The 22,157-nt window shown below is 34.0% G+C and overlaps 2 protein-coding genes across 3 annotated transcripts; one reads left to right on the top strand and one right to left on the bottom strand.

Moving 5' to 3' along the window:
* LOC141712172 (UV-B-induced protein At3g17800, chloroplastic-like) lies at positions 1-3,006 on the bottom strand. 2 transcript variants are annotated; one of them, XM_074515006.1, is made up of 4 exons: positions 2,872-3,006; positions 2,655-2,773; positions 1,154-1,449; positions 1-1,066 (listed from the first exon to the last, which is right to left on the bottom strand). In XM_074515006.1, exons 2-4 carry the CDS (start codon positions 2,757-2,759, stop codon positions 235-237), a joined length of 1,233 nt encoding a protein of 410 aa, XP_074371107.1. In that variant the 5' UTR covers positions 2,760-2,773; positions 2,872-3,006; the 3' UTR covers positions 1-234. The 2 variants fall into 2 exon arrangements, with proteins under 2 accessions (XP_074371107.1, XP_074371106.1); XM_074515005.1 differs by having other exon boundaries at positions 160-1,066; positions 1,154-1,452.
* Positions 3,007-3,063: 57 nt separating this feature from the next.
* LOC141712173 (uncharacterized) lies at positions 3,064-4,586 on the top strand. Its single transcript, XM_074515007.1, has 4 exons — positions 3,064-3,369; positions 3,509-3,654; positions 4,105-4,223; positions 4,311-4,586. Exons 1-4 carry the CDS (start codon positions 3,155-3,157, stop codon positions 4,410-4,412), a joined length of 582 nt encoding a protein of 193 aa, XP_074371108.1. The 5' UTR covers positions 3,064-3,154; the 3' UTR covers positions 4,413-4,586.
* Positions 4,587-22,157: the final 17,571 nt, after the last annotated feature.

Raw genomic sequence — 22,157 nt, 5'->3', positions numbered from 1 at the left:
TACATTCACAATTTTAATTTGCATAATTAAAAACATTCATTTAATAAGGCAATCTGAAGACGATTATTTTTCTGCACAACAAAATGAATAAAAAAACTGGCAGTTTAATAAACAAAAGACATTTATATACAGCTGAATTAGTTGTCACGGGTTTGTACCTGCTTCAGGACCTAGAAAAATTATCTTAGGATCAAAATCATCCCTCTTAACCTTTGCCATTGGTCTCTGAAAGGCTTAATTTGCAACAAAATGGTACCTTGAATCAACATGGCTCTCAATGTCCCAAAGGAAAGCACCAAAAGTCACTGCCTCCAAAACAAGTCGTCTCAAACCACCTAAGCTTATCTTAATGTTTTCATCATCAGAGGAATCAACCCTTCCTTCAGGGGAGATAACAATCTCCGGCTTACCAAATAAAGCTTCTGTATGCTTCTCAACAATGTCGATGGCCTCTTTGGATCTTATGGTTGCATATCTTTGAAGTGTCTCGGCATCAAATGACATCACATATGTTTTTAAGCGGGATGGTCGTATCCCCTCACCTATACCCCCAAGACCCATGCCACCTGACCACACTGGACGTGGTTGTACACTTCCAACAGAATCACCAACAACGTTATTGACATTGGGCCTCGTGTCATCCCCAATCATCTGTTCAATGCTTCTCTCTTCGTCAATCCCCCCTGGAAGGATTTTCATCGTCTTCTCAAGCTGAAACCTCTGGTCAATCCGCTTAAGAAAATATCCATACATCACTGAAGCTGCATAAACCTGGCCCACCTTTAGTTTGCTTACCTCAGCAACTGAGGAAGAGTCACTTGACCGATTCCCTAAAATAAAGGTCAAGTGGTTCTGGATCATCTCATTTGCTTCATGGGAGTGAAGTTTCTCAAGTTTTTCATCTTGATGGGGCCATGTGTCAACACGGCCAGATGGGTCTGATGATGGCACAGATAAGGCAGGAACTAAAGAAACATTCGCATCCATAAACTTCTGGACTATCAAAGCATACAAGATTTCTTCCAGAGTTCTTCTTCTCTCATTATGCTTTACCTCAGCAATTCTCCTGGATGTCGATCCATTTTGAAATTGTAACTTTTCCAAAAAAATATTAATTAAAAGATTACATATGCATAGTCAAGATGTCGGTCACCTGTACAATACTAGATCAGTGCCTGTCTTAGAAGCATCTTCATTATGTTTTTCAGTATCGCGATCAATTTGAAGCTGTTCAAGCTGCTGCTCAACAGCAGCAGGAACCAAATGTGGATGGCTAATTAAGATCTGAGATAGGAACTGTCCAATTGGAGATTCAAGTTGCAGTGGAGCAACTGAAGCAGCTGGCCTCAATGAATCGAAGGAGGATGATGCTTTAATTGCAGAGTATCTCCTCTTGCTCTCAACACACAATCCCCAGCGGAGTGACTTGGACTTGGAGTGTGGTGGATACTGCTACAGATCATCAAACGTTAGCACATTACATAAATTGTTCACGCAATCCCAAATAAAAATACTAACAAAATAATAAGACAAAATGCTGAGATTTTAAAATGTAGAACCAATTATTTCTTGTATCTTAGGCGAATATCCAACTAACACTTCTTAACACTACTACAGACTAAGAAGTTGCATTTGAAACACAATCATTTCATAGAGTAGCAACACTACATCTTGACACCTAGCCCTCAATAAAATCACATGCAAGTAAAATTTCATGAAGATAGATGGATAGTAAGGAAAAATACATATCAAGAACATCATAGAATTCTAGGCTTACACAGTCAACCAGTTGAGCATGACCAGCCCAACAACGTCTACAAGAGCATCTCCAAGCTCCCATACGGGTTGCAAATAGAGTTGACATACATATTAAAAATTTAAATGCTCTCTTTTCCACGACAATTTTAGCAACATAATAACTCTTTTAGACTATAATAAGTGATATACTTTTTGCACTTTAATATGTATTCTAACCACTTGGGGAATTTGCTAAGGTTGGCAACCTTCCAATCCAACATTATCTAGCAACCAAAAGTGGAATCCAAGCAGACATTGGCAACCTTTTCGCAACCGCTACTGGAGATGATCTAATCATCTGACCCTCGACACAAACTCGTGCACTCCTATTGCTTATTAACAGAAGTCCATCAAATGAATCCAAACCTTACGTACAACTTGGCAACAACTCAGTTTGTCAGTGCTACAAAATACATACCGAAAGACTATGTTAACCTTGCACACTCTTGGCTTATTATTGTATCTGAGGTTTTTTATTCTCAAGGAAAAAAAGAGTAAAAGAAGCTAAACTCAACTTGTACCCATCAAATTTCTATAATATTCCTTTATACTTCACCTCTGGCTTACTTAAAGAAGGGAGCCGACACTTGAAATTTTACAATGACTTGAAAGTTATACAGCAGACCATTATTCCCCTAAAATTTTCATAATTTTCAGAGAGAAACACTATAACTTACGAGATTAAATCAGTACCTTGCTATGCGAAAAAACATACAAAAGAAAATAATGGGGACCGCCACTAAGTTTGGGATAACATAACAGCAGGAACAGAACACAAAAATTGAATCACAGTATAAGAAACATAAAAGATTGCGATACTACTGAAAACAAGGCAGGGGGAGGAGTAAGAAGGTAACCTTGAAGCAAGATTTGGTAGTGAATGGAACAAAATGGGGGCGACAAGGAGAAAATGAGCCGGAAACAGCTCCAATTGAGGATCCAAGCAGAGTGGATGTTTGCATTGTTTAATTACCCACTGAAACCCACAACACCAAACAAATTACAAACTCAATTAATAATTAAGAAACTGAAGAAACATAGTAGTATAAGCAAATAATCTAATTCACTTCTTACCAGAATCCAATATGATATATTCCGAGAGAGAGAGAGAGAGAGAGAGAGAGAGACAGAGGTGTGAAGAGATAAGAAAAAAGAATTAGGATTCCGGATCGGGTCGGGTCGGGTCGGGTCAAAGTAACTCTAAAAATTATTTTTAGAACGGTAAAAATTGTTATTTTTTTTGTATTTATATTTCACCGGAGCTCCACTTACTCTCCGCACTCGGTTATACACACCTAAACATTTTTTAAATAAGAAACCCTAATTGAATACAGAAAAATCCCCCCAAAAAAAAGACATGAAAAATCGATACGCAATGGTGTGTTCATCGAATCAAAATCGAAGCATGGAAGCTCATCATATACTTAAGCGCGAGGGATTTGATGTGTGCTCCTACGGAACAGGGACTCACGTTAAGCTCCCTGGTCCTTCAATCAGAGAACCTAATGTTTACGATTTTGGCACTCCTTATAAACACATGTTCGATGAATTGAGGCGCAAAGATCCTGAACTGTATTTCCCTCTACTCTCCGTCTTTTTTTATTTGTTTTCAATTATTTTGCACTTTAGCTTGTTTTTATATTCTATGAACTTTCGGATTTGTTGTTTGTGTTATTGTTGAGTGTGTTGTTATGTCTTGACAATTTGGAAGGTACAAGCGTAATGGTATATTGCCAATGCTTAAGAGGAACCTTAATGTGAAAACTGCGCCTCAGCGTTGGCAAGATAATGCGGCTGATGGTGTGTTTGATGTTGTGTTTACGTTCGAGGAAAAGGTTTTTGATATGGTTATGGAAGGTTAGTGTGTAATTCAGAATTAGCTTGTATGTAGTAATTGTATGTTTTGATTTATATTCTCGGGCCAATTAAAAACTGAGATAGAGGGGGGCTATTATTTACAGGGGGGGATGACGAGGATCAGAAATTGCTAGTTTATTTGGTACACATTACTTGTAGACTTGTGCTTGTAAACCTGTATTCATACTTGGCCAAGTTTACTATATGATATGTTAAGGCATCTGATTTCTTGGCACTTCACGTCTGCAATCTTAGCTTAGGGACAGGCTATGTTAGGAATTTAGGATAGGAAGTACAACTGGAAGTAACTATCTACGGTGAGAATTAATTACATTAGAATTTGTACAGCTTACTTGTGTTACACATGTACACGATATATTATGTTCCTTTTTATTGCTTATGAAAGTTCTAGTGGCACTAGGTTATAATTTTTGCAAAACTGTTATGCAGATCTTCACAGCAGGGATCACGTTCTTATGAAACCTGTTCTAGTGATCAACTTGGAAGTAAAAGACAATCACGAGGAGGCAGCCACAGGAGCTCGGCAGGCTCTAGTCTTGTGCCAAGAGGTATGTCGATTATCATGTCTTGTAACGTCTGGACTTCCATTGATTATCATAAACTATTAACTGTTTCATGCACAAATTTTTTCCCAGCTTGAAGTAACAGATGATTGGGAGGATAAAATTGATGATATAATTACAAATTTCGAGAGGCAGCACCGGCGTAAACTTTTGTACAGTATCTCCTTCTACTAAATTGACAATTTATATGTCCCATTTCAACATATCAGAACATGGTGGCAGATGTCATTGCATCTTGTGTCAATGGAATTATGGAGTAATCTCCCATATTTAGTGTTGTACAAGATTATTGTGTAGTTTCTATTTTATTCTTATGAAATTTATTTAATTTGCATCTTATTACCTATAGTTTAATGTTTTTCTTCGTAACATTTAGAATGAGAAATTTAATCGTACTATCTCTAAAATAGTAGACCTTTTATTATCAGGTCCTGAAAACAAAAAAAAAATATTTGTCCTTTGATAACTAGGTAATTTTTATCATTTACGTTGTAGAATGAGTGAGGTAGAGTTACATTCTGAGAAATGCTAGAGTTCTCAAAACCGTTCCAGAATTCTGAGTTCATGATCCCTAGCATTGCTCTTACATTATAGTGTACTTCAGTATCCCAGTATAAATTTTAGGATCCCTAGCATTGCTCTTACATTATAGTGTACTTAGTATCCCAGTACAACATGGGTATAAGTGTTCAGATTTTCTCTAGAGTTCGCTTTACCTAACAGTTAATTCTTTTTATTTATTTTTTTATCTTTTTTACTAGGTGCTAATGTGCTGTAATATCTTTTTTACTAGGTGCTAATGCGCTGTAATAAGTTGCCTGGCAATTAATAGATATTTAATCTTTGTTATGCACGGTTAAAAAAGTAAATTTGTAATGGATAGCAACTCTTCCTGTGAGTTGGTGTATTCAGACTTAGAAGTGTCTGACAATCCAATATGGGTAACAGGATATACATCCAAATGTGAAGCATATATTTGTCCTCTTATAAAACGTCTGAGTGTTTATCCATGTTCGAGTCCATCTCAAGCTAAAATAACACATAGCCTGCTATCCATGTTCGAGAATGATTCTTGGTGCTCCAATTTATTCAGCCAAGACATCTGATGCATGGGTTTTAGTAGCCATCCTTCAGATTATGGGCACATTTAAATAATAAATACACATACACCTCTGAGAAACAATCCCAGGATGCCATTTCCTCATGTCCAGGTTCAAGTTGCTGCAGCAGCAGGGGAAGCAACTTAAGAACACAACACATAATTCAAAATTTGCTGATCACACTCAATCGATACAAAAACAAAAGCCGAATGTAGTGTTTTTGATTACGTAGTATCAAATGTTTAGTAAATTTATCAATATTCAGTGCAATTAGGCAGATGATTGAAAGACCTATAAACAATAACAAGTTTAAAGGAAGGAACTCTGAAGCCATTTACAAAAGATCGTTCAGTGATCACTTATCCAACTTCAAATTCAAATACCAGCGTGGAATATAATTTCTAGCGCATTCACACGACTTCAAATAAAGCACTTCTTCAAATGAATATAATTTCCAGCTCATTCATACTCCTTCAAATAAAGCACTTCAAGTGGTTGGTGTCCTACATCTTGAATTGGCTCATCGCGAACAAAATCTTATAACATACGCTCTTATAACATATTTGTCCTTTTCTGTACATGAATAATATTGTGCCTAAAATTAGCCTTGGCCAGAATTTATGACCCAAAGAGAAATTAGACGGATTCACATAATGAATTAGGTTTTCTAAATGACAATAATAATTATAGTGGACCAATATATATGATAGAAGTATTAAGATAATGGTTAGGAACCGTTACGAGAGTTATAATAAAGGTCTTACATATTAGCCAATACCCTAAACTTCTTTTATAAGATGCCATAGAATTCTTTTATAAGAGCATCTTCAATAGATATTGCTAACAAAGTTGTCAAATCATAACAAATCATTAAATATATTATTTTTTAATTTTCTTACACATCTATGTCACTCTTGTCAACATTTATTAAAATTTTGCTCCAATAGTTAAGCAACTTTAAAGGTTGTGCATGTGGTCCCTCTATATTAATTTTATATTTAGTTCAATATAAATGTGGGTTGAGTAATATACACTTTAAATATTTTTTATGACTTTTTGCTAATTTAGGAAGTTGCCAATGGGTTGCTAAGTTTTGGTAATCTTCGTAGGTAACCTTTTGGCAACCTCCTTGGCAACCCTTATTGGAGATACTCTAAGATGCCAAGACCTGCAGGTAGTCTGGAATTATTAGACTTGTCAACGGATCGGATCGGATTTGGATCAGATTTGACTGAATCCATATCCATATATAATTATATTTATTGGATCAGATTCAGATCAGATTATTTTCGGATTTTTAATAACATAATTTATATCCAAATCCATTAAGATTTCAGATTATCGGTTCAGACCTCCAGATCCATTTAAATTTTTTGAGATAAAAAAAAATTGATTTAACACGATTCAATAATAAATAAACCTAAGCACAAAATACTATATTATAGCCATAGATGTTGTGAAAATTAAAAATAGTTGAAAATATATGAAAAAAAATTAGTTTAAAATAAGTATGAAATAAATAATAAGAATATACTAATGTAATTTGAAAAAAATATGAATTTTATATGTCAATTTATTAAATTAAAATAGATAAATTTTGTGAATTATGAATAAAACGCTATGAATGAAAATAATTTTCGAAACACACGATGATTCACTCATTAGAATATGATGACATATGGTGTGTACAAGAAATTATAATATGATGAAATAATAGTTTGTATGAAAATATAATAAAATAACTTTAAAAACAAGAATATTGATACATATCAAAGTAAATTATATTAATTTATCATAATTAAATTATATATATATATATATATAATTTTAGTAGTTCAGATCGGGGTTTTATCGGATCGAATGAGTGAAAATTCATATCCACTTCTTAATGAATCGGATCCTTATCGGATTGGATGATTGTTGAATCAGTTTCATTTTTATACAATCCATATCCACCTATTAAGGCTTGGGTCGGACCGGTTCAGATCGGACCTCCGATCCATTGACAAGCCTAGGCCGTGCTATTCCAATATGGCGAAAGGCCTACACGGGCTTATTCCGATTATGGCGAGAAGCCTGTAGAGGCAGTGTTCTACTAGGACACAACTCCTGGCCAACAATGAATAGAGAGTTGGACTCCGAACAGGTTACCGCAACTTGGAAAACGTGGATATACATGATACATGTATGGAATATGCATATAACTCATGGAATATTATGGTAATTATATTGATAAATAAGAATTTTAGTGGCATACTAAGAGAAGGACTCTTGGTGGTTAGCCTAAATTTAGTTGGATAAGGCTTGGAAGATGTTATGGGCTTCTAAAAACGTGGATAGCCCATCATTGGAGAGTCCTAGGGCTGTAGAACTACATATGGACTTGATTCCAATAAATATATGATACACAGGCCATTTGCAAAGGTTAGGCACTCATTTTCTCTACTAAAAACACACGGTGAAGCTCTTTAGAAAAAATTTCGGGCACCTCCCACTGCTGAATAGGAAATACTCCGCCATCGTGCTCGAAATCCATGCAAATTCAGTCCAAAAGCAGCCACAAACGTCACCTGATTCTAGCAGATCAGGCATATTCAGTTTTCACGATAGACCCGATTTCATGCCTAAATCTCCACGATTATTCCATTATTCCGGCAACAACCTCCTCGAATGTTGTACCAAATTGCTCTCACAACATTTTTGGCGTTATAAGAAGGGGATTGGTGATCTTTTGAGGGGAAAGATGATTACAAGCTCCAGCACGAACGTACGTCTAAGAACAATGAAGGAAACCTTGGATCGAGCCCAATAAGGCCATTAATGGAGATGTAATGGATGATGTCATTGAATAAGCAGGAGAATCGATCTCTCATTAAAAGAAAATTAAAAAAATAAAGAAACGGTGGTTAAAAGCATGGTTTATCATGGAATATGTGAAAGGCGGATAACCTCAACCGCATATTATATGGCCCTGGTATGCAAGTATTTATGGACATACGGTTGGACCCCCGGGCAGTAACTATATGGTTCAACGTGAATACAAGGATACCTATGAGACTACCTCGGGATAATATGGAAAGCCTATTATGCTATGAGCAAACCAACGAATTATGCAGGCATGGAGTTTATGAATTCACCCCTCACGATAATTAGGTACGGAATGGAGAAGGATGTCATATAGGGAAGGAAAGCTATTGGCTCGGGGGTATATAAACTCTTCAATATCCCACCACGGAATGGATAATATGATAGAAAATGGGCTTTTACCAACGGAACTCGTGGAAGATGCTTCTATCGGGATTCGAGCACATAAACGCAACGGAAACAATAATTAAAAACGTAAAAAATCAAAATTTTTGAAACCCACCGTAGGATCCATGCGAAAAACATATATTTAATTCGTAGATCAGATTGTTTACCTTAAGAAGCTTTACCAATTGGTTGACTAATGGAGATCCAAAGCTTGTTCAATCACCATGCATCCCGCTCTCGCGATCTACCCTCTATCGGTAACCACACGAATGCTTGAACTCAAGGATTGGATGTGTACTAGCACAAACCCGTTTCTTCTTGCTCTCTCCATCTTCTCTCTTGGTGGCTAGGGTTGTTGTGTATATGTTGTGTACTTGATGATTTCATGAACAAAACACATTGGTAGATTTTACTTAGTTAAATTATGTAGCACTCGACGGATAAGATTTATAGTCCCGACGGATGACTCATTATAGACCCGACGGATGATGACTTATTATCCATCGAGTGAGTAGCTTATGTAACAATAAGTCTGTAGCACATTTCTGCATACACCATTGTATAGATTTTGTAAGTAGTATTCAAGTCATGTTGACTTTAACTAGATATGCAGAATAGGTTAATTAATTGTACATAGATGATGTCTTATAATTCTGCATAAGTGAAATGAAGTCAAGTGCCTGATTGCTACCAGACAGATAAACTACAATGAAGTCGACGGATGATCAACTAGACAATCCGACGGATGACCAATAACTCGACGGATGATCATGAACCCGACGGATAAAGAATTCAAACATCTGTTGACAGTGACAACACAGTCACATGCGTCGAGTGGATGCAAATGGAATGTGGTAGCCTATTCAACTGGGTTTTCGAGAACAAAGAAGCATTGACATTTCCATGCTATTATGAAGATATTCAAAGATGCTGGAATAGGGTAATGAAGTAGCATTGTAATAGACTAGATAGTTTTTATTTTATTATCCTATCTCATTACTTTGTAATCTTGGTGGTATATAAACCAAGGAGTAGCAACTAAGGAACTATTGATCTAAGCAACAAAGCAAAGAAACATTTGTAAGCAGAATTCTTAGCATTTCTCTGTACTCTTAGTTGTTCAATTGTTGTAAGTAGATGTGAGCATTTTGCACACAGAGTTCTCTCGATATATAAGATATATCTCTGGTGGAATCATTCAAATCCACTAGAAAGTTTTTAAAGACTCTTGTTTTTAATTACTTGTGATTTGATTCATTTAAGTAACTATTCCGCATTGTGCTAATCAATTCACACTTATATATATATTCGAGTTAGAACATTTTTATTTCAAGAAAAAGTTTCAAGAATTCCATTCAACCCCCCTTCTGTAATTCTTGTCATATTGTTAAGGGACTAACAAGGGTTTTAGTAAAAGTCTTGCACACAAAAAAATCAGACACACAAGAGATATTATATAAAGAGTAGAAAAACGAATTATAACTCTTAATTAATTAGGAGTTATTATTAATTCGAAATTCCTATTTGTATTATAATTAAGTCTCACTTTTAACAAAAAAAATTCATAATTAATATTAGTAAATTCGAATATCAATATTTATCTAATTCATTAAGTCATACTTAATTAATATTATAAATAATTTGAATTACTTTAATATAATTTAAATCCAATTTAAATTAAATAATCCTTCAAGCATTCTTAGTGTATGACCCTATAGGTTATTATTACGTTGACTATGAATTTTAAATCTAATTTAAAATCGTAAAAAATGAGCGGCATCTAGTAATACATCATTGCTACCCAAATAATAATAATTGAATCGGTGATCGATTAAACATTTTGTGAATAATGTACAATGTAATATAATCCCTTTAACCAAATATTATAGATTAAACTAGAGAAATGTAATGTGTCATCATCATCATAGTTTAATCCAAGTTTCCTTGATCAATGAGTAGACTATCATATCAAATCAACATTTGAGCGTGGCCATGTATTTCATAGTCTAGCTCATACAAGAGGCCAATAATATCACTCCTAAAATAGGAGGGTTAAATCTCATCTAGATCATTCATATTTCTCATACGATTCATAATATACCCAATGTCCACTTTTATCATTACCCGATCAAGGATAACTTTTAATGGAATCAATGTATATTAATTCTCGTATATAAATATAATGACTTCAGGTCTAAGGACCATTACATCATTATCACTGTGAGAATTACTTATGACACAACATATATGTAGAATCTCACATCGGGTCTGTCCAGCACCATGTACATGTACATCTGCCTGTGTCTTTGACTTTAGTATCACTATACCTATGATCAATGAGATGTGATCATCAGTCAACGAACACACTAGTCTTAATGCATTATTATTGTCCTTTAATAATAATAATCGACTAGGGACCTTTAGGAATATTGATACTATTCTCATAATCTCATTTCTAAGTCACGTACTTAGAGATATAGAATTGCATATCATATTCCAAGGACATTTATTAATCTAACATTTATATCACAGTAAATTAAGAATTAATAAATTATAAAGAAAATAATCGATAGAACATAAATATTAGTAATCCAAATATCTTTAACTAAAACATCATAGTGTTGTCTCTAGGGCACAAACACTAACAATCTCCCACTTGCACTAGAGTCAATCACCCATGTATCTAATACTCATGGAACTAGTATGACCATCGTGCTTCTACCGTGATAAAGCCTTAGTCAGTGGGTCTGCAACGTTATCATTACTATGCACTTTACATTTATATCTCCTTGATCATTAATTTCATTAATAAGGTGATATTGCCTAAAAAAATGCCTAAACAGTCTCCTTGGTTGTTTCGAAAAGTATCAATCTATTCGGCTTCCATTATAGAATCATCAATGTTCTTACTGTGAACCATTCCAGCTAACATAACTTATATTTAGACAAAACACAAACCAGACATAGACACATAATCATCCTTGTATATCCAGAAATTAGGTTAAGAAACTAGTATCAGTGTAACTCTTTACAACCAGTTCCCTATCTTCTCCATATACCAAAAATAAATCTTTAGTCCTCTTTAAGTACTTAAGAATATTCTTGAAAATAATCCAGTGACCCTCACCTGGATTAGACTGGTATCTGCTCGTCATGCTCAAAGCATACGAAATATCAGGATAAATACATATCATTGTACACATTATAGATCCAATTGCTAAAGCATATGGAGCTTTCTCAAACGGCCCTTATCATATAATGATTTAGGGGGCAGTTATCTTTTGAGATCACTATCCCATGAGACATCGAAACATATCATTTCTTTATCTCCTATATCCTAAAATGATGCAATATTTTACCAATATATGTACTCCGACTAGGTCGATTAATCTTTTCAATCTATCTCTATAGATCTTGATCCCTAATATATAGGTAGCATCGCCTAAGTCTTTCACCGAGAAACTATTTCTCAACCAAGTCTTAACAGCCTGTAGAGAAGGTATGTCATTCCTTATTTGTTATATGTCATCTACATATAATACTAGGAATGTCACATGACTCCCACTAACCTTCTTGCAACCACATGGTTCATCTTCGTTTTGAATAAAGCCAAACACTTTGACTGTTTCATCAAAATGAATATTCATTCTCCTTGAGGCTTGCTTCTAAATATACATAGATAGAAGCAATTACAAACTATCTTAGCAAACTTTGGATCGAAAAAACCCTCAGGTTGTATCATATATACATCCTCTTCAAGGCTCCCATATAAGAAAGCAGTTTTGACATCCATTTGCCAAATCTCATAGTCAAAGTAAGCAACTATTGCTAACAAAATCCTGATGGACTTGATCATAGTAACCGGTGAAAAAGTCTCATCATAATCTATACCATGAATTTGTTTGAAACTTTTTACCACTAGTCGCGTCTTATAGGTCTGTACTTTACCATCCATGTCAGTTTTCTTCTTGAAAACCCACTTGCACCCTATAGGTTTTACCCCTTCTAGTGGATCAACTAAAGTCAATAATTTATTTTGATACATGTATTCCATCTCGGATTTCATGATTTCATAATTTCTCCCGGGCTCATGGTGAATCCTACTAGATCTACGAATAACCTATGTTTCTTGGACGAGATTACTTTCAACATTTTGATTTACATGCTAATCTTATTCCAACTCTGGTTCAATGTTATCATGTGGTTCTCGATCTTCATCGAGATGTATTATCCTCCCACTGATTTTCTTAGAAAGTAGTTCTCCCTCAAAAAATACAGCGGCCCGAGCAACAAACACTTTGTTCTCGGAAGGATTATAAAAACTATACCCTAGTCTCACTTGGGTATCCCATGAAATAGCATCTATCTAATTTTGGTCCAAGCTTGTCAGAGGCTAAACGTTTTACAAACGCTTCACGTCCCCAAATTTTCATAAATGACATGCTATGATGTTTATCAGTCCATATCTCATATGGAGTCTTTTGAACCGCGTTAGTCGGAATTTGGTTAAGTGTATATGCAGCCGTTTCTAGAGCATAACCCCAGAAATTGAATGGAAGATCCGCTTGACTCATCATCGATCGCACTATGTCCAACAAGGTATGATTTCTCCTCTCAGAATCTCTATTCCATTGAGGTGTTCAAGAAGGAGTAAGTTATGATACACTATCACACTCCTTCAAGAAAATCTTGAAATTGAGGTTTTAGTATTCTCCTCCACGATCTGATGGTAAAACTTTTATACTTTTCCCTTGTTTTCTTTTCTACTTCGGCCTTATATTCTTTGAACATTTCAAAAGAATCGGATTTGTTCTTCATAAGAACCACACATCCATATCTACTAAAATCATCGGTAAATGTTATAAAGTAGTATAAGCCCCCCATTGCCATCATACACATTCGACCACATACATCATTATGTATAAGTCATAATCGTTCGGTGGCCCTTTCACCTGATCAGGTAAAAGAAGCTTTAGTCATTTTACCAATGAGACAAAGTTCGCATCTTCCATATGATTCAAAATCAAACTTATCCAAGTATCCATCTATATGTAACTCATAAATGTGTTTCTCATTAATATGGCTTAACGACAATGCTAGAGGTAATGTTTGATTTGAGTCAACTTAGAACATATAAATTGTTAACTAATTGTGCAACATTATAAGCCTTATCATTAAAATAGAATAAACAACTATTGTTTACTTAATTAAAATGAAAACCTTTCTTGTCCTGACAAGAAATTGACTTAATGTATCCGCTAAAGCATGCACGTAATAACAATTTATCAAGTTCTCAATCTCGCCTTATAGGCAAAATTAGGTATCGAGTTCCTTCAACTAGAACAACAACTTTAGCTCCAATTCTAACCCTATACCTGAAGCTTGACCATTGCTAGTCTTCTTCTTTAGATCTTCCAAATAAGCTCGACTATATAACTTCCATTCATCCAGTTATTTCCACAGAAATGATAATCATCTCCTTTAGCAACACCACTATTAGGCTTCAAACGCCCTTTGGGATTGGACTTTGGTTTGGCACCGAATAAGATCAAATCTTCACTTTGTATGTCCACTTTTCTTTCCCATTTGCATTCCATGTGTACATCATCAATATAGACGTAATTATGCCTTTACCGTGTTATTTTCAGCAGTTCTAAACTTGCTTAACAACTCAGTAAGTGTTCAGTCTATCTCATTCCTTTAGAAGTTGTTCAAAGATCATTTGATCAAATCAAGCTGAGTCTCTAGACCATTCTTGAAACCCAAAATATCAAGGTACATATGCCTATGACCTTTAGAACATGTGGTCCAACCGGATATGATTCTCCCATTAATGCAAAAGTATGGTGCCTTATTATTGTCAAATCTTTCTGACGAGCATATCCTTCAAACATCTTTTGAAGGTGCTCAATCGTATCATAAGCATCATTATGCTCTTGTTGCTTCTAAAGCTCAGCACTCATAATTACAAGTATGAGACATGAAACATCAGTTGCATAATTAATTTGCTTCTAGTAAGCATTTTGTTCTGCACATGTTTCATTCTCAGCTAGAAGAAATAAGGGAGGGGTTTGAGTGACATCCTTGAACCCGAGGATAATCCTCAAGTTCCCATGTCAATTGAGGAAATTATTTCATGTCAGCTTGTCCTTCTCAAGGACTATTATATAAAGAAGTTATTTGTGTTATTTGTCATTTGATATCTACAATATTAAAGTGCATAAAATGACTTAGTCTATAGATGAATTATGTTCAAGTGATTATTCATATATATATTCACAATATATATCTCCCACTATTTTTATCAAATCAATTGCCCTAACTATTAATTCAGAAAAAATATCTTATATATCCTTTCTAGTGAGCCAAAATCCATATTTCACCACGCGTTAGGTCAGCTTTGGCTTTTCTCCTAAAACATGATTATTTAGGTAGATAACATTTGTCAACTATATCAACTATATAACTCTTGGATAGCTTGGTGGAATAACATTTGTTCATATTTATCTAATAAATCTCGCCAAACTCTATGCCTCTAAGTTCACAATCCTATTGTGATAACTTAGTTAAGTCAAACCCAATAGTCAAAAAGTATCAATATACTTCAACACATCTCCTACGATAGATAGGAGTACTTCGCTTTGGCGAACCCACTCCTGGTCGATCTAGGGGTTAACACATTGGACTAATTGGAAGGCATCTGATCAACTTAATATTAACTTTAGGCTTTTGTTAATTTTAAAACGATCATGATCCCATCATAAAGAAATTCCAAATTTTTCCTTGAATAAAATACTTCAAATAAATATTTGTCAATGGTTTGATTTCCAGGTAGTGAGGGAGTCACAACGGTCTCGCTTAAAACCCACAACCTTACAAGTTCAATGAACTCGTTTTTGACCAAATCGCCCCATGTCAGAAACAAATAAATTTTGTATTTTATTATGTGTTTCATAAACACGAGAATCTCATAATCGTTTGTTCATTTTAAAATCTTGAATCGTTACAGGTTTTATCTTGTTTAACAAGCATGTCATGGGTGTCGTATCTAATACATACATCCTTAATCTAATTAATCATGCATCTTTATAAACTACTCTATACATACATTCATCATATGCGCATATATATGTAAAGTACAATAAATAAACGTGGTTGGTTATGGCTTCATCCTATGTGATCTTTATCAAGTTAATGACAATGATTTAGGTCAATCTAAGGTGGAAAATAAATACAGGCTAACTATTACATGTCTTCTTTCTTATATTGCTTCCTAGGATGGCCTCCATGTGGGATTACCCTTGATCTTCAAATCTTCATGTATTCATGTACATTACAAGAATGAAATATGAAAACTAATATGATGAACTTACAAGAAGAACTCGAGTTACATTCAAGATTTAATAATTACAAGATTAAACGACATGCAAGCCGTATTTGAAAAACCAAAACCATTAACCTAAGGTCATAAGCAATAACCATCCACCATGCTAAATTAACACAAAATAACATGTTAAAACACATAATCTGGTCTTAACATATCATACCCATCATGATCTAATCATAAAAACCAAATATTGAAAAAATCAGAAAATTTGAAATTAAATCTGATAACATTAAATCACAGATTACAAGGCCTAAATGACGTCAAACGCCTTACAGATCAGTCGATGATAGCTTTAGCTATCTGTTATGTTCAGATGCCTGATTCCATATGAAATAGCGTATTCGTTCGCCAAAATCGGACACCAGACACAGATTTCAACAAATCCGCTGCATCCGATTCAGAATCGTATCGAATACGATTCTTATAATAAGAACAAACAAAAAACATGTATATATCAGTATATATACAGATTATATAATCATCATATGATTATACAACTCTCATGAATATCATGTATTCAAAACATATATATACATATGCATATATAAACATAACAATATGTAAAACATACAAAATCGCATACATAACAGTCATGGAATATTGTATACATGTTATCATCATAAAACCAATAAACACATAAACTAAGTAAACACTTTTTGCAAGTAGCTCTAATGCCATTGTTGGGATTCGAGCACATAAACGCAACGGAAACAGTAATTAAAAACGTAAAAAATCAGAATTTTCGAAACCCACCGCAGGATCCATGCGAAAAACATATATATTAATTCGTAGATCAGATTGTTTACCTTAAGAAGCTTTACCAATCGGTTAACTAATGGAGATCCAAAACTTGTTCAATCACCACGCATCCCGCTCTCGCGATCTACGCTCTATCGGTATCCACACGAATACTTGAATTCAAGGATTGGATGTGTACTAGCACAAACCCGTTTCTTCTTGCTCTCTCCATCTTCTCTCTTGGTGGCTAGGGTTTTAGTAAAAGTCTTGCACACAAAAAAATCGGCCACACAAGAGATATTATATAGAGAGTAGAAAAACGAATTATAACTCTTAACTAATTAGGAGTTATTATTAATTCGAAATTTCTATTTGTATTATAATTAAGTCTCACTTTTAACAAATAAATTTCATAATTAATATTCATAAATTTGAATATCAATATTTATCTAATTAATTAAGTCATACTTAATTAATATTATAAATAATTTGAATTACTTTGATATAATTTAAATCCAATTTAAATTAAATAATCATTCAAGCATTCTTAGTGTGTGACCCTATAGGTTATTATTACGTTGTCAACGAATTTTAAATCTAATTTAAAATCGTAAACAATGAGCGGCATCTAATAATATATCATTGCTACCTAAGTAATAATAATTGAATCAGTGATCGATTAAACCTTTTGTGAATAATGTACAATATAATATAATCCCTTTAACCAAATATTACAGATTAAACTAGAGGCATGTAATGTGTCATCCTCATCATAGTTTAATCCAAGTTTCCTTGATCAATAAGTAGACTATCATATCAAATCAACATTTGAGCGTGGTCACGCATTTTATAGTCTAGCTCATACAAGAGGCCAATAATATCACTTCTAAAATAGGAGGGTTAAATCCCATCTAGATCATTCATATTTCTCATACGATTCATAATATACCCAATGTCTACTTTTATCATTACCCGGTCAAGGGTAACTTTTAATGGAATCAATGTATATTAATTCTCGTATAGAAATATAATGACTTCAGGTCTAAGGACCATTACATCATTATCACTGTGAGAATTACTTGTGACACAACAGACATGTAGAATCTCACATCGGGTCTGTCCAACACCATGTACATGTACATCTGCCCGTGTGTTTGACTTTAGTATCACTATACCTATAATCAATGAGATGTGATCATCAGTCAACAAACACACTAAACACACCAGTCTTAATGCATTATTATTGTCCTTTAATAATAATAATCGACTAGGGACCTTTAGGAATATTGATACTATTCTCATAATCTCATTTCTAAGTCACGTACTTAGAGATATGGAATTGCATATCATATTCCAAGGACATTTATTAATCTAACATTTATATCGCATTAAATTAAGAATTAATAAATTATAACGAGAATAATCGATAGAACATAAATATTAATAATCCAAATGTCTTTAACTAAAACATCATAGTGTTGTCTCTAGGGCACAAACACTAACAACTTCAACCGTATGGGTTTTCATGAATGATTCCAAGTCTTCATTGAAATGAGATAAGTCATTATATCACGCTTTTACACATTTAGTATCATGCATACTTTATGTGCATATATGAAAATTAGTTATCGCTAGGCCGCACCCCATATCTCTTGTTTTGCCCTATATGTAGACATATTTCTCTAAATATGCATATCGTATATTCTTAAGGAATAAAACTTACATGGGTTTACATGTATGGGGTTATTGCATTTTATATATTTCCTTACATTATGCATGGGGTTACAATATATTTTCAAACTTGTTGGCCGTAGCTTTTAAGAAGGTATATAGGTATACTATATGCACCATAATATAACCACTTGGAAGTAGGGGTGTGCATTCGGTTAACCGAAACCGAAACCGATTTTTTTTTTGGTTAACCGAAACCGAAATAGCACAAAAACTCCTATTGAAAACCGAACCGAATTATATTCGATTTTTATCTGAAACCGAACTAAATAATTCAATTAAAACCGAAAACCAGAATTTTAAACCGAATTTAGGAAAAAATTCCCGAAATTGAAAAAAAAAGAAATTGCCTCTAATATACACAAATATCGAGCTTGAGTCTGTAAAAGCTGAAGCAGGCAAACAAATGAAAATATACAGGCAATATGAAAAACAATCACTATAGTTACTCATGGTCATACAAGAAAGAGATTAGTTGTTGTGCTACTAATGTTTAAGGTTTAAGCTGTATTGTAGCCGCGACACGCTGTTGGTAATCTATAAGTATATATTTATCGGCCCAGAAAGAAGACCGAAGAGAGGAGACTGACGAGAATATATATTTTATTAACTTATATGGTTATATTACTAATAATAATAAATATTTTTGTTTTTATTAAAAAAATCGGTTATTAATTCGGTTTTTCGGTTAACCGCGGTTAATAACCGAATTACCGAATTACCGAAAAACCGAATTTTGCAAATTTTCGTACCGAAAACCGAACCGAATTTTGAAGATTGGTTAACCGAACCGAATTTTTTTCGGTTATTCGGCACGATTATCGGTTAACCAAACCGAATGCACACCCCTACTTGGAAGGACATAGCAACAATTGATGGGTCTCTCCATGGCTTTCCTTTGATCTCTCCCGCTATAAACTCAAATAGCCCCATGAAACATGGGCAAGCCGAAAAATTCCCATATTATATGGGCGGGATTTGAAAGTCCCGTATTGCATGGGCAGAATTTAAAAGTCCCACACGCGCTAAGCATTATAGGAGAAGTCCTTAAAAACTAAATAATATAGATGCCAGGTGATGAAATCATTGAAATCTCTGAAAATTGTGGTTTTGTCTTGAAAAATGCATTCGCCAAGGTTCAGCCTGATTGCTGAGGTAAGAGCGAATATGGATATCTATATTTATACAAAAGCATTCACACTCTCATCTTCTTACTTGCATATTCATACTTGCATTCTATATGTATGGGTTTCATGCATTCTATATGTATGGGTTTCATGCATTATATATAAGAGTTGTTTAGCTCATGCTACTAATCATTCTTTTTAAGTTATCTTGGCAGTCCGATATTATGGATTTATGAAGCTTATTTGAAACATCGGGAGTTTCTGGGCTTCACTCATAAAGGGTTCTCGCCTAAAGATCGACTTAATGGGGAAAAGAAATATCTTGGAAGATCAATACATGGCTTTTGAGAAAATGGTTGGAAGCCAGATGATACGTCTAAAAAGTTCAGGAAGCCCTATATTTGAACTGGCATGGAAATACGTGGTCTAAAGTGTATTGAATGATTCATTTATCGATTCATATTAAGGTACATATGTTGAGGCATTGAGTTTCCCGTTTCTTATGCCAAGTTAGCTCATGTAAGTTTGGATGCCAAATGCGGAAGCTGTGTATTTCTCTGTGGAGGATAAGAAAGGATTGAACTATGTGCTATATAGGTTCCTCTTGCATTCACTTGCTGCCACAAATCCGGGGTAGTTGTTGTGCCTAAAATCAACAATGGGCCGTAATTATGGCCCATGGAGGGATTAGATGGATTAGGCTTTCTGAATGACAAAGTAAGGATTATGACCTAAGTGGGCTGGTATGATAGGGATATTGAGATAATGGTTAGGGCCTGTTATGAGGGTTATCATAAAGGTCAATAAGAGAGACCTCTTACAAATTAGCCAATACCTTAGACTTCTTATAATATGCCAAGACCCGGGGTTAGTATGAAATCATTATAGGTCGGGCTATTCCAATATGGTGAGAGGCCTACACGGGCCTATCCTGATTATGATGAGAAGCCTACAGAGGCAGTATACTACTAGGACACAACTCCCGGCCAATAATGTATATAGAGTTGGACTTCTAACATGTTACTACAACTTGGAAAACCTGTATATACATGATATATGTATGGAATATACATATATCTTATGGATTATTATGGTAATTACATGAATAAATAAGGATTCTAGTGGCATACTAGGAGAAGGACTCTTAGTGGATAGTTTAAATCTAGTTTGATAAGGCTTGGAAATTGTTGTGGGCTTATAAAATACGCGGATAGCCCATCATTGGAGTGTCCTAGGTAATACAATTATATATGGACTTAATTTCTATAAATATATGATATGCAGGGCATTTGCAAATGTTAGCTAGACACTCATTTTCTCTACCAAAACACACGGTAGAGCTCTTGTGAGACAATTTCGGGCAGCTCCCACGGTTGAGTAGGAAATACACCACCACCATGCTCAGAATCCTTATAAATTTAGTGCAAAATCAGCCACAAATGCCTCCCAGTTTCGGCAGATCATGCTTATTCAGTTTTCATGATAGATCCGGTTTCCTGCCAAAATCTCGCGATTCTTCCGTTATTCCAGTAACAACCTCCCAGAATATTGTACCAAATTCCTCCCACAACAGATAATATCGTTCATTAACAAAATTTTCTAATTTCTAAAGAGCACCGAGTAGATTGAATTTTTTTAAAATAATATAAGTAGTCGAAATAATTTCAAATGACCTTTCTAGATATGAAAATGCAAATAGTATTTTGCTCTATTCGTACATTAATTAACTTTAAAAATAATAATAATAGCCCTAATAGGACTTAATGGGTGGAAGTACTGTACAAGGATTAACCGGGTAATCGAAAATTAATCGAAATGATTAATCGGGTCTCTAATGAAAACTATTTATTATTATTTATATATGTTTATTATTATATTTTAATTATTTAATTATTTTTTATTATACATTATAAAAATTATCATATATTTATACAAACATATTTAAAATATACATGATTATTAAAATCTGAATTCGTACTGTGGGAATGAGTTTACATATTAACTAGCCTAAAACCCGTGCGATGCACAGTTTGTTTTAATATTACATTATTTTTTTGAATTTAATTTGAAGTACAAATTTTAAGTTATGAAACTTATTTATTTCAAATTTAATAATATGATTTGATAATACTTATTAATATACACATAGATTTATACGTTAGTGATACTACAGTTTTAAAAAAATAATGTAATAACTGAAATTGAAATTTATATTTTTATTGATATTTATATGCGTGTTTACGAAAGATTATGTTATTTAATTAAAAGGTAAATTTTAGTTAAAATCAGTATTATACTAATTGTCATTAGTCTGTCAATCTACCAAATCCAACTACTTATATTCAGATTTATATTAGTTTAATATGTTTAAACCTTAATCAATGGTAAAATTTTACGTGTCAATAGCAAAACAATTATGTTAGTTTTAGACCCGTTATATCAACCAAATCGAGCTAATTATACTTACTATTTTGTTTAATTTTATTTTAGTCCGGGTGATTATTATTTTATATTAGACCAAATGGATAATATGTATTATTTGGTTTTAGTTTGATGATATTGTATCGACCACACAGATTTTTTT

The sequence above is a fragment of the Apium graveolens genome, chromosome 3, assembly GCF_009905375.1.
Source record: "Apium graveolens cultivar Ventura chromosome 3, ASM990537v1, whole genome shotgun sequence".
In the NCBI taxonomy this organism is placed as follows: Eukaryota; Viridiplantae; Streptophyta; class Magnoliopsida; order Apiales; family Apiaceae; genus Apium; species Apium graveolens.
This window is presented reverse-complemented; position numbering and strand designations above follow the sequence as displayed.

What these genes read in the sequence shown, in the direction of transcription:
- LOC141712173 (XM_074515007.1), top strand. Translation starts at nt 3,155, where the DNA reads ATGAAAAATCGATACGCAATGGTGTGTTCATCGAATCAAAATCGAAGC. An exon ending in AGGCGCAAAGATCCTGAACT is followed by an intron (nt 3,370 to 3,508) that starts GTATTTCCCTCT and finishes ACAATTTGGAAG; the next exon opens with GTACAAGCGTAATGGTATAT. An exon ending in CTCTAGTCTTGTGCCAAGAG is followed by an intron (nt 4,224 to 4,310) that starts GTATGTCGATTA and finishes ATTTTTTCCCAG; the next exon opens with CTTGAAGTAACAGATGATTG.
- LOC141712172 (XM_074515005.1), bottom strand. Translation starts at nt 2,759, where the DNA reads ATGCAAACATCCACTCTGCTTGGATCCTCAATTGGAGCTGTTTCCGGC. An exon ending in CTACCAAATCTTGCTTCAAG is followed by an intron (nt 1,453 to 2,654) that starts GTTACCTTCTTA and finishes GATGATCTGTAG; the next exon opens with CAGTATCCACCACACTCCAA. An exon ending in ACTGATCTAGTATTGTACAG is followed by an intron (nt 1,067 to 1,153) that starts GTGACCGACATC and finishes ATCGACATCCAG; the next exon opens with GAGAATTGCTGAGGTAAAGC.